Raw genomic sequence first — 13,208 nt, 5'->3', positions numbered from 1 at the left:
ACAAGAACTCAACAATGGACAAATCATTTGCAAAGGAAGGATTCTGTCAATTTTGTGTCATTTTTCTTTGACCCTGAGTTAATCGATAAAACTCCTCTTCTAAAAACATTAAGAAAATACTAAATTGATTTAAAACAGGCATGTGGAGTGCAAAACAAATCAGTAAGCCTCTTCCACTGTAAGGATCTATAATTTGGATTTAGTTGTCATCATTCTCTCCCTTTCATTATTGATCCAGCTCTATATTTGCTTGCACTCTATAGGTTCAGTCCAAGGGACAGCTGGAGTTCACCCTCATCAATGAAGCCTCTTCAATTACAGCTGCCATGTAATGAAATCTGCTTCTTTTGTCAGTTCTTTGGTCCCCTGAAAAGCATCATGTGACCTCTGAGTTGCTTTCAGTGTAAAATAAATTCTTCTGAATTATACAGTACAGTAGCCTATATTCTTGATATTCCAATGCACTCAGTGAATTTTTGAAAACAATAACAGAACGAATAAAAGCAAGATAAAAAAGAATAGATAAAAAAAATTCACCCTGAAGGCTAACTCTCACTTTGCCCGTGCCCTTTTGTTTCCTCGTTAACAGCAATCCAGGGCTGAACATTCATACAAGAGTTTGATGGCCTTGTAAAAACATGCTGGAGCATTAATTGTCATCCTGGAATATTATTGTTTTGTCCATGTAGGACAAAGGACAGAGGGAGGCAAAGCAAAAGCAGTAGACGGTTAATTGTTAAAAGGGGTGAAGGATGAAAGAGGGAAGGAAGGGTGAATGTGAGTAAAGAGGAGGTAAACACTTATACTGCAAATACCTTTGATTTTTCATCGGATAGAAATATTAACATATATGACCAGCCAAACGGCCAAATAACTGCAAGCATATTAACTGACGCTGAACAGCCACGTAGTCGTGTGGCCTGACTGAGGAATTCTCTGTAGCTCATTTTTTTCATGTCTGCTGTAGAAAAAGAGGTTCAAAAATGAGAACAGCTGAAAACACACTTTTAATAACGAACGTGCGAACGGACTATGAGGTGCTTGTTATATTCTACAATTTTTTATTTATTTATATACAAAAACTGCTATAAAGCATGCATTAAGAAAGACAGGCTTTCCTCCAAAAGGTGCGATGTCTATCGCAGTGTAGTTCTTGAACATCATCTATCCTTGATTTATTCATTGATGTAACTAATCAAGTCCAATTAATATTTCATCACTGTCAGGATAAATTACTTTTACAACTCCAGATGCTTAACATAATTGCTGTTATATGTAGGAATAATAACTATGTAAATAATTTAAATTATACATTGCATAAGTCACTCTTTAAGTCCCTCATTTGGTTATTTTGACCTCATCCATTTGCCTCATTCTAAATTATTTAATATAGTTATATAGTAGTAAAATTTTCTGATTAAGAAATAATGATTGCATTTTTAACATAAATTCTCAAATGTAAAGAAAGCTCTTATTTTGAAGACATACAATAGTCCACTGAAATGTTGAAAGTTACACAACACCTGAAATCATATTGTCGGATAAAGAAAATGTTTTTATGGCTGTCTTTATTTAAATTCTTATGCTGTCAGCGTCTGAGCTATACTTAAAAAACTAAGTATTAATCCACGTTCATGCAGCTGGGTGCTAGATTTTTGTCACTGTTAATAGGAAAAATATCTGTGATTTAACCACCAGTTCCATCTGCTATAAAAGTGATTTAAGTGCAAATGCTCTTGCAAGGTTGTCTCACTGCTCTGAAATCTGATCTGTCTGGATGTGGGTGAGAGAGAGAAAATGAATAGAAATTATACAGATAGGGAGGCAGAGTTATTGGAGGTGACGGGAAAAATTAAGCAGGAGAAGGCTGACAGAGGCTTACAAAAGAGAAAAACTCAGAGAATGAAGACAAGCCATGCAGGAGGAGTGAGATGCTATGATGAAAAAAAGAAAGGAAGGGGTTATGTCAAAACACTGGTGGAGTGAAAATTGTACAGTGGAACCTTAAAAATACTGACTCAGTTCCCCAGGGGAAAGCGAAGGAGGACAACTCACCTCCTAAGAGGGGGCGACAGGACAGAGCCCTCAGCTCACAACGTCTCAAACGGGAAGTCCACGCAGAATGATTAATTATGTGACACTTATTTTCATAATTAAAGCTTGTAATATTAAATTTTGTCCTCTGGGTCCTGTGAATGCCAAATGACTAGTGTGTTCTGTAAGAAATGACAAGCTCTGAAAGTGATTTTTTTTTTTTTTTAATTTAAAAATTCACCAATTATGATTTATTTCAACAAAAAAAAACCACTTTTTTTTAATGTAGTTCTGCACAACCATCCATCAATCCATCCATCCATATTCAGTTCAGTGACATGTTTTGCATGATTTTTTGCAGCATGTCTAGCGGGACGGACAGGATGTGTGTGCTGCAGGGACTTTGCTGTCAACCCTTTGCCCTCCTCTGTTCTGCACTGCCTGCACTGGACGAATAATTGGCACGTTAAATTATTTAAAAACAGCCAGAGCACATTTTCATAAATATTCTCTTGACGTTCTGCTTAGATCAACAGTCAGAACCCAGGACTCTGGATGTGACTTCATGACATCTTGTGTGTGTGTGTGTGTGTGTGAGAGTGTGTGTGCAAGCCTTTTGAGTGCCCAAGGGCTGATTGATGGACAGCATTTACAAACAAAACGTCCTCCCGTCAGTCAACATAACTGAATGCAGACAGCATGAAAATGTCAGGCTCATGCACGTGCACATACGTGCACGTGAGTGTACATATCCACAGAGGGTATGGAAATGTCAGCCACGCTCAGACTGGACACGCTCACTTGTGAACACACACAGCACACACAACAGCTCCTCATCAGTCCATTGTTGTAACAAGTGTCTCTAACGAACCTGTTACTGTTCTCGTCTGAGACAAGACAATAATGGCATGCTAATAAAGTAGAGCTGCTGGTAACAAGTCTATTAGCATTTGTTAATGTCATCTGACCGCAGACACCCAGGCTTTCGTGAGCTTCGGACTGACTACCCATCTACAGACACTGTTTGCCCACAACTTTATTTCATTTTCATCATATAAAAGTGCACAAGGTGAAACTACACTCTTTAAATATCATCTAACAAGTTTCAAACCAAAGACTGTGTTTTTTAATGTGTCACGTGCCTCCCCAAGCTTGTTTCTGTGAATACAGTCATAGACGGTAGAATAATGTAGAAGAGAACAAAAACTATGAAAAAAACCATTAGCTACAAAAGTTGTCACTTGGTATATGCAAGTGTATATGGTTTTGTGTTGCTATTCATTCGTTAATACAGGATATAACTGCCGGGTTTCTAAAAGTAATGGAGAACAATTTAGTTTATAGTAGACCAGAGATGTTTTGACTTCTACTCTGTGTCATTGTGTCACCCTGAAGAACACACTCGCAGTTACAAAAACATGTAACTTTGACATCTGAGCCTCCTGTGCGTGTGTGTGTGTGTGTGTGTGTATGCTGGTCTGACAGGACTGGGATTTGGAATATTGTTGCAAAACTACATTATCCCTTCATTCTATTGCTGAGATATTTAATATATATATTTTTTATTATTATTTCAGATGTGGGAAGGGCCTGTGAATATTCTCATTCATCCAGGTCATGGTTCATCAGTTCATGCTCGCTTGAAGCGGGCATGAACTGATGAAGCCTCTTGGATGAGAGGTGAAACATCTTCAAAGACAAATAACTAAGTCCAGTTGCATTCGATTGAATTTCCTTGAGATAACCATGACCTGATATTTCAGATGTGCTTGCATTATTTAAAGAACAATGTCTGAATGCACATGTACCTTTATACAGACATCCTAATGTCCACACACATACAGTCAAACATGCCTTTGATGATACAAAATACAAAATTTAATAACAGCTGCATAACTTGAAACAGTCTATTAAGTTCAGTCGCTCATTCATAGCCACCAGTAAGCTTCTAACTGTCAAACAGTCCAACTGCCTCTGGATAAAAACTCTCCCTGAGTGGAGTAGTGCCTGTTTTGATACTACGGTAACGCAACACTGATGGTAACGGTGTGAATAATTCATTACTTGGGTGGGTTGTGCCCTTGATTATACCCTGTGTCCTCTTTCTGCAGCAGTTTGCAAAGATCTCTTGTGGCACCTGTCTGCTTATAATACTGAACACATGCTTAACAATCTTGTTAAGCTGCCCTCAGCCCTTTTCATACATGTTACCAAACACTTACATTGGTGTTCTAAGAATGAATCTATCTATCTAGCTATCTGTCTTGCTATCTATCTCGCTATGTAGGATTTTCTTGAATTTAATTTGAGAAAAATGTGTTCTGACTGATCAAAAGTTGGAGAAGAATGTGTGGAAATTCTGTTGTATACTCTCTGGGGTTTTCCATCGCAGTTACCAAGCAGTTAAATGGTGAATCGCACAGTTAAGTTGTGCTTTGAGGCTCACAGACAAGGAATAACCTGGGGAAATGACAGTCAGACAGTAATTACCAGCCTTCGATTGCAATGGCGTTGAAAGCAGTTAGAGATGAAAAGCCAAGAAAAGGAGAGTTGAATGGGAGGGTAAGGGAAGCATGTCAATATAAATTCTGTTAAAATGTAGAAATACATTAGAAAATAGACCTGATGGTATCAAAACACACTGACAGGAGAATGATGTCTCCAGTGTTGACTGAACCAGATCACATCTAAAAAAAGATGGCAGGGATGGCAACATTTCCAAGCTTTTCAGTGCTGAGGATGATGCATGTGCTGTGACAGATTGCTCTCTGCCACAACACGTGACCAGAATCTCAGGTTTGAAAAATTCGAAATACATTGCAAAATGGGCGTAATTGTTATATGACGACGTTGGCGTACCATTTTTAACATGCCCAGAAAAAATGAACCAGTGAAATAATTAGAAAGGAAGAGTTAATGTAAACCAGCTAATATTACAGAAGAGGCATGAGTGTGTCCCTTAGTTCACTGATCAACATTTGGACTGTGGAAATATGTCAATAAATGCAGAAATGCAGCAATCAAAGGAAGAAGCTGGTTGAGGTAAAAATCAATATGAACACTTTAAACATTGTTAGAAACAATGTCAGTGAAATGTTTACGCTCCAGCACGAAAGATGAGTAGCCCGCTTACGGCATTTATACACTTGTAATATTTATTGAATCATGTTTTTATGAAGGTAGAAAAACACGTGTGCTATACTGTTTCAAGGAGTTCCTCTTGCAGATCCACAGTAGCTTAGGTTTTAGCTTCGATTTTATTGAATTCCCATAAATGTCCTAAGGCAACTGGACAGCTGCATTTTCCATTATCCACCTTATCCAGTGTGAAATCTGCAATTTTAAGTTACAGTTTACCCATGTGCAATGCATAGTTCATACAGTACTGGAATACTCATGCGCAAATGTTTGCCTCCTTCTGCAACATAAATGGATATCCATACTGCGACTGGAAAACCTGGTGTTGATTTTAAAAAAAAAGAAAAGTTTTTTAGCATATGGGTCTGCATTATCTGATTAGACATCCTTTTTAAAAGGTCAGCAGCAAATGAGATTAAATTTTGAATAATTTGCTACAGCAGCAAGGTGTAAAATCTGAGCAGTGTTTGTTGTTATCGCTCGTAGGAAAACAATGGTTCATCCAAATTGAAAGCTTTTGCCAGCTGATCACGTGGAGACAGCCTTACTGATGTTAAAGATATAAATACATTGTGGAGGAAAATGGATTATTTTGAGGAGTTGTGAGCTTAAGAAATCATTTAAACACATTAATCAGGCTTTTGTCATGCTTGCAGCATTTCTGTGCATGTGTACACTGAGTCAGATCACATGGCGAGTGTTAATCTGTTCAATTCAAACAGTGAGATCTGTTTGTGTTTTTGAATGAGTCCTGCAGTCTTTTAGTTGTGTGTGGGCTCACGTTTGTGCGTACGTGTGTGTTTGCACGTGTGCCTGTGGGTGTGAGGAAAAACCGAGGAGTGAAAAAAAAACAAAAAAAAAAACGTAACTGACTGCTGATCTGTTTGTGTGTTGTGTTGTGTGAGAGAGCACCAGATTCCATTAAATTGTTTAACTCTTTTTGAGTGTGTGTGTGTGTGTGTGTGTGTGTGTGTGTGTGTGTGTGGCCATGATTGAAACCATTAACTGAATAAATCATCCACTGTGATAGCGGTGCCAAATGGGCTTGTTAAACCATTTCTGCTCAGCAGCCCTAGTCCTTTTTCTAAAGTCACGACACAGAAGTGCAAAAGACCCCAAAGTTGAGCCACAGCTAATTATTGATCACATGACATCAGTCCTCACAGATCTGCCTAACTGTCCATGTACAAAACAGATGCCAGCCAATGAGCAAATTAAATGCCATATGCTGATTTAATCAGAAATAATTAAAGTTGCTGTGACTATTTTTTTTTCTTTCTTACATCTGGCAACAGAATAGGGGGGTAAACAAGAAAACCTGCTGAAGTGTCCTCGACCAAAACATTAATTTCTTCATTGCTTCAAGGTTGTTCTGTGAGTGAAGTAAATCTGTGCAAAATACGAAAGAAATAGAACAATAAGAAAAATACATCTACACCTATGAGTGGACTTTAAAACATTAATTTGATAACTGTTCAGAACACTTAGGGAAAGAAAAAAAAACAAGTTTAGGAAGACAGATGACGATGGTATTTCATCTTTTAATAACATCCCCCCAAGAATTTCCTCCACCTCATCCCTCCCACTCACTTCTCGGTTCGTGTGCAACTGCCTTCTAGCAAAGCTTTGGACCAGTGGAAGTTTCCTGGTTTGGTTCCTATTAAGAACAGAACGCAGAGGGGGACACACTGGGGGATTTTCGAGCTGATTTCAACCAGATTTGCTCTGCTTGACAGTCATAGGAGGAATTGTCTTTGCAGGAGATGCTGATGCCTGGCAAAGATTATCTGGGTAGCTTTATGGGGTTCAGTGATTCGGTCTCGAACCATTTGATCAGATTAGATTGATTTGAGTCGCTTCAATGATAACTTAATTGATATTTATGACCTGACATCTGCACTGATCAAGTCCAGTGGTGTGTGGGGTTTTCAAATTATGCCAAGAGTAGACTCTCGTTGCCAGTGTTTGCAAGGAAAAGAGGTGAAGGGTTAGCAAACCCTCACATTGGGCTCTGTGTATGCTTAGTCCTTAGTAACTGTATTCATAGCATTACCCAGATTCTTATTTTACCACTTTTAATGCATTTAACACTTTGTTCTTGCACCTCAAATTAATTAGCAGGTTTATTGATGGCTGTTCTTTTGTGCCTTCAGAAGGATGTAATTGTCATACTTCATTCAGCGCATCCTCGTCATTATGCCATAGAATAAAGTTAATCAAATCAACAGAGGTCACTAAAACGAAAGCAGTGGAAAATGTCAAGGACTGATTAAGAACATGTGTGCAATAGTAACAATAATAATACCTCATGCGACCCTTTGTGGTGGACTCTCACTTTCTAAAATGATGGAAGTAGAATCCCATCATTGGTGCCCTGTGTTTATTTTAAAGAAACTGCACGAAAACGTGAATGTTTTGCTATTGGACTCATGTACTTTATGAGACAATTTGTTATTTTCCTTAATTACCAAAGACTGTATGCATATTGCTCGAAGTGATGATCGATGTTGAGAGAGGCTCTCTCTGTCTCCATGACAATTTCATTATCAGCAGTCACGACTTGTTCAGAATGTGTTTTGAGTCAGATTATTCAGCTCCTAAGAACACTTCTGCACACCTCACTCTGCGTGATGAGAATCACAGGTCGTGTTATCACAAACAGCAAAAACATGGTGTAAGTTTAAGCAATAAGTTGCTTGTTAAAATGGAAAACAGTGTGACACACCACAGATATTGGATTAGAAACTCACATGTGCTTTAAGGATGTCACTGAAGGACCAGTCCTTGCTTGTTGCTGCATTTCCCCAAAGTTATTCCCAAAATAATCTGTGATTTAGTTTGTCACAGTGCAAAGATGAGAAGAGAGACAAACAACTATGGTATCATTTTGTTAAAACACAGTTAGGAGGCTTCCCAGTCTGTATTTTTTTAAGTTTAATAAGATGGAGTGTGTTGCTGTTTTTTGTGACTTTCCTCTTTCAGTACCTCTTTTGAAATTACTAACAGGAACCCCAGTCCAGCTCTGCTCTCAAATCAACTTTAACTGCCTTTCGGCAAGACATCAGGGCAGTTAAAGTTTCCTGGTTCGATTCTTATTAAGAACTCAGCCCTTTTACACAAGATTTCACAACCACACAAGGTCACACTCACACAAACACACAGAAATACATACAGAGCTATCTGCCAAGATATACTTCCTGGTGGAGGTTCAGTGCCATCGATGAGCTTGGCACTGAGACCAGACCCTGCTGCCCACAGGCTCTCACAAACACACACACACACACAAACGTGTGTGTCAGTCGTTTTGTTTTTTCTCTCTCACTGTACCACAAAGCCTGTCTGTCTCAGTGCAGAGGTGTAAATACATTTATGGGGGAGGGATGGCATAAGCTGAAGGACTTGGAGTACATTGGGAAAAATGTGAATAAAGCAGAAGGGAAATACAGTTTAGATTAAATGTAGTAGTGACATATGGGTGTTTAGCAATTTACGTAGCTAAAAGACTGAAGACCTCTAGAGAAAGCAAAGCGACAAGCAGAGAGACAAAGTGAGAGCAAAACTATGGTAAGCACATAAGAAGCATTGCCTCTTGTTTACCTGGGTGGTATTGTTCCCATGGATTTCCCTCAGGAAAGTACACTGACAAGAACAATCTGGAGGTACAGTGTTTACCTTGGGAAAGACCGAGATAGAAGTCAACGATGGTAAAAATCAAGAATGCATTTAATCAAAGAAAGATTTCTGCAGCTGAGGGGGGGTGTGGGGGGTGGGGGATCTGAGTGAGTGTTTGCCGGATCACAGGCTTATGAATTCGAACTCTGTGGGGAAATGAGCGACGAGGTGGCTGTTGTGCCACAGGCAACACCACATGGAAATATATGATGATAGTGCATGTGTCACCGCTGCAGCTGTCATAGTACAGGATACAACAGAATACAAGAGAGCAGTACAAGTGGATGTAGTCGAAAGTCACTATGGCCATCACGTGTTTGATTGGTACAGTGTAGCAGTGGATGGACACTCAAAGCTGGACAAAATGGGTTTGTATTGGCAGCTAGTTTGGCATTCTGATTTAGCTCTACACTAGTTGTTAGCTTTCATCTGAGCGGCGCCACCGTGAAATGTCATTGAGAGCATTGTTGTAAGATATTGTGCAATAATTTGGAAGGCAACATAATGCCCTTATCGTAATTTTTTGGCTTTGAATGTAACACAACTACGAGGTCCAGAGGTATAACCTCCTATCTTGTTGCTGTGACATAAAGGTGCTGTACACGTACAGGTAGACGTACACATGAGACTTGCTTTTTAGCCTGCTTGTTGTGTTGTGACTTTTAAGACTAAGACATAAGACTGAGTTTTGTTCATTTAAACCCTGTGTATCACTTCGTTTGTCAGGAATTGCTGATGAAGAACCTCAAAAGAAATATCAAAGAGAGGAAACACTTGAGTGTTGAGTAGGTGATTTGTCAATGAAAAGTTGACATGCATCACAGATTTAGACATAATGATGTATGAATCGAAAAGCTTCACTAAAGTAAGGTGCTGTGGTCTATAGTCCATTATATCAGGCTTTCCAAGTGTTTAAAGGGACAATTTAACCTCTTGTGGTATCTCAAAACTCTTTTATTTGTTTTATTTATAATTTGCACAAACGATTTGGACAAACAAACCTATTTTTGACTGTCCTGATACATTTGTATAGGTCTTCATTCATTTTTGTGCTAACAACATAAGTGTAAAGTTATTACTTTTCCTTACACTAACACGTTCATCTTTCTTGTCTTTTTCTTTTGTAGGATGATTCCATCCAGTAGCAATGACTTCCTGGTCCGGGACCTGGCCGCCGGACGCAGCTACGATCTTTGTGTCCTGGCTGTGTTTGACGATGTCATCACCTCACTGACTGCAACACGTCCTTTGGGCTGTCTGTCATTCACCACAGACACGGAGTTCAGCCAGTGCCAGGCACTGCACAGCCACTTCCTGGGTGGTACAATGATCATCATCATTGGAGGGATCATTGTTGCTTCTGTGCTGGTTTTTATTATTATCCTAATGATACGATACAAAGTTTACAGCAACCAAGGGGCAGGCCACGGAAAAGCAGCCATTGCAGCAACTGCAGCAAGACCGCAGAGCAACGGACAAGGAGGAGGAGGACAGGTCCAGGTCCTCCCTCGCTCTGCCTCAAAAATGCCTGACAGTCAGGACGACCAAGCAATAGCGCCGTCCAGGGCCATGTCGCCTAGCAACACTCTGAGAGACACTGTGGCATTGGTCGAGGAGGAGAGCAGTGGACGGAGCTTAATGACAAGGACTGACTCCTTGGTCAATGAGGAGTTGCTCTCACCCACCAAGGGGCGTTTCTCCTCCAGGGTCGCCATCGAGATGAAAAGCAGACCGCCATCTGTCGCCAAAGAGCCCACCTCCCCCAAGGAACTGGCAGGTAGTAGAGAGAGAGTTTGGGGAGAAGAGGTAGACAAGCAGCAGAGCAGGGAAGAAGCCTTTCAAAGAGGTGGAAAGGAAGACTAAAAGAAGTTGACAGAGAAATTGTGGGTGGGAGACATAAGAAAAAACGGTGAAACAGAAAGAGATGGGAGATGCGAAATAGGCAATGTGAAATTGAGGGTGTTAAATTGAGCAGGACAATAACAGAGAGGGGAACAGTAAGAAACTGAGTGAGTGTGAACAAGAGAATGAATAAGAGAGATGCTATCCTCGTGTACTGGGAAGATAGTAAGAGAGACAGAGGGTGTCTGTAGAGCAGAAGTACTGAAGTTGTAGTTAAGTCTCTTCTTTATGACTGTTGACAAATCAGGCCACAGCTTATCTCACACTGTGTAAGAGAGTTTTTCTTTTTCCTATAATGTTATCTTGCTCAAGCTCATTGATTCTTGTTTTCTGCTCTTTCCAATTACCAGACCTGATTTCTGAACAATGAAAAATGGTAACTCATAGACTTAAGGAGTTAACTATTTTGTTTATTTTGTTTTACCCAAGTAAGTTATGCTTGATGATACAACCTTATTGCCAGAAACTGCACATTTTGGGGGTTTTTCCAGTGCGTTATTAAGAGTATGTCGGCATCGAAATAAATCTTTTTGGGTTGCTGTTAGAGAAGGAACTGGTAATGCAGGTGCGATCATCCATCTCACCACAGCTAACATTATTCAGGTTAGCACTTCTTGTGTGTCCTCCATTAGAGTGTTACAAACTGCTGGACTTTAAACACGTTGGAAAGGTTGGTTTTCCATTTGGAATGATGAAAACAGACCGCATAGAAGAGTGGAAAAGGAAAGTTTCTTCAGTACAAAAGAAAAGCTGTTGAAGATTAGCTTAAATCAGTACCAGTTCAATTCAGTCCAATTCAGTATATTTATATACCAGGCCAGAAGAAACCCAAGACCCTGATTTCCCTTTTATAAAAAGTTCAGATATCCTAAGAAATTAAAAATTCGCCATCTATGTGTCTTAGTACAACAAACATTTATTACACAGTCTAGGAGACACTGTAACGCCTCAGGAGGGACTTATAAAGCAACTACGCATTAACTAAAATGCATCTACTCTGTGAATATTCTTTTTATATATTTTCCCCTTTAAAAAAACGCATGAATAAAACAAACAAAAATCTAATAACAACACATTATGAAACCACCTTAAGCTGTTCAGCCATTCTCAACATAAACTTAAACCTTAACTGGTGCATGAATGTTTATACAGCTGTATACACACAAACATACATGCAATTGCGACTGTGCCCCTTGGGTGCTTTTTCTATATAAATCAAAGTGACTTGCTTAAGATTCAGCTGGCGTGTAACTGAACCTCTTCAAGCGTAATATGGCAGAATCCAGCAGTCCTAACATTTAAAAGGAATCTCCTATGTATTTATGCACAGAACAGCTGATGCAGTCAAGTCCAATAAATTTTATTTATAAAGTCTGCCAATCACAATTTACCTCAAGGGGCTTCACAATATGTACAGCATACGAGACCCGGCTTCAAAGAGGAAAGTACTAATAATACTAATAGCGGGAAAAAATAAAGGAAGAAACCTGAAGAAGAGCAAAAGTGGAGGCATTCCTCTCTCAGGACTGACTTAGATTCAGAACAGAAAAGCCATAGTATAGACACTTACCATCACAAAATGCCAACGGTAAACTATGAGTGAAGAATCGGATCCGGGAGGACAACGGAGACCTCAGCATAGACTTTGAAAGAGGACAGGACGTAGAGGAGGACAACAGCACTGTCACAGTGAGGAGAAACAGACAAACACACAGATGGAGAGACATGCAAGCAGGAACAAAAACAGCAAGGTTAGAGAAAAACAGTCGATAACATTCATTCATTAATGTGTATACTGCAGTGTGGGAAGCTATAAGAAGACAAGGCTGTGGTAGCGGAGGGAGAAATAATAACGATCAGTAAATACGGTGCTTTTGGGGTGAGAAGACTGCAACTGACAGTAGCAAGCGAGCAAGAACAAGCAAAAGTGTATTTCTTAGTGTATTTATACAACTGCACTTAACACAGTGTATTGAGTGTATTTATATAAAGTTTATTTTTCAAACTGTTAAGAAAAGCAAAAATACCAATAAGGAACAAGAAAAAAGAAAGCAAGGAAAGCATCAATAAAGTTTCATTTTATTTTTTGTTAAGGATGTCTACAGCAAAAGGCCAAATGACCTTGGACAGCATAGATAAGATTTGTTATGAAAACTTGCCTCTCTGACACCAAGAAATTAGAAAATCTGCACTTCTACCAAAAACTAATATTAAAAGATCTTCCAGTGAGTGTAAATGACAGGCTAAAGTCAAGCACACTCACAACCCAATTTGCTGCACTGACGTTGGTTACTTTCCCGCTTCAGAACTATTAGTACTACTTGAACTTTAGGCTTTTTCCAGTCGTTGTCTCTCGATCTTTTGCCTTGCTCATGGATCAATCTCTAGTTCCAGCTTGAATAAAGTATCTTTTTTATTTTACTGGCCACTGGCTGCCTAACAGAGAATAGCTGTCAGAAAGC

The 13,208-nt window shown here is 39.4% G+C and overlaps 1 protein-coding gene across 2 annotated transcripts in view; it reads left to right on the top strand.

Annotated features, from left to right (window-relative positions):
• Nucleotides 1–13,208, top strand: part of zgc:172282 (leucine-rich repeat and fibronectin type III domain-containing protein 1-like protein) — a 69,922-nt gene that overhangs the window by 38,659 nt on the left and 18,055 nt on the right. The window contains exon 7 of one of the 2 annotated variants that reach the window (XM_046389634.1): nt 9,972–10,621. In XM_046389634.1, the coding sequence (XP_046245590.1) occupies nt 9,972–10,621 (650 nt within the window). Of the gene's footprint in view, nt 1–9,971; nt 11,464–13,208 lie in introns of those variants that run through there. The other variant, XM_046389633.1, reaches the window with a different exon arrangement.

Source organism: Scatophagus argus, chromosome 5, assembly GCF_020382885.2.
Source record: "Scatophagus argus isolate fScaArg1 chromosome 5, fScaArg1.pri, whole genome shotgun sequence".
Lineage (NCBI taxonomy): Eukaryota > Metazoa > Chordata > Actinopteri > Scatophagidae > Scatophagus > Scatophagus argus.
Note: the sequence above shows the minus strand (reverse complement) of the source record. Positions and strands in the feature narration are given on the sequence as shown.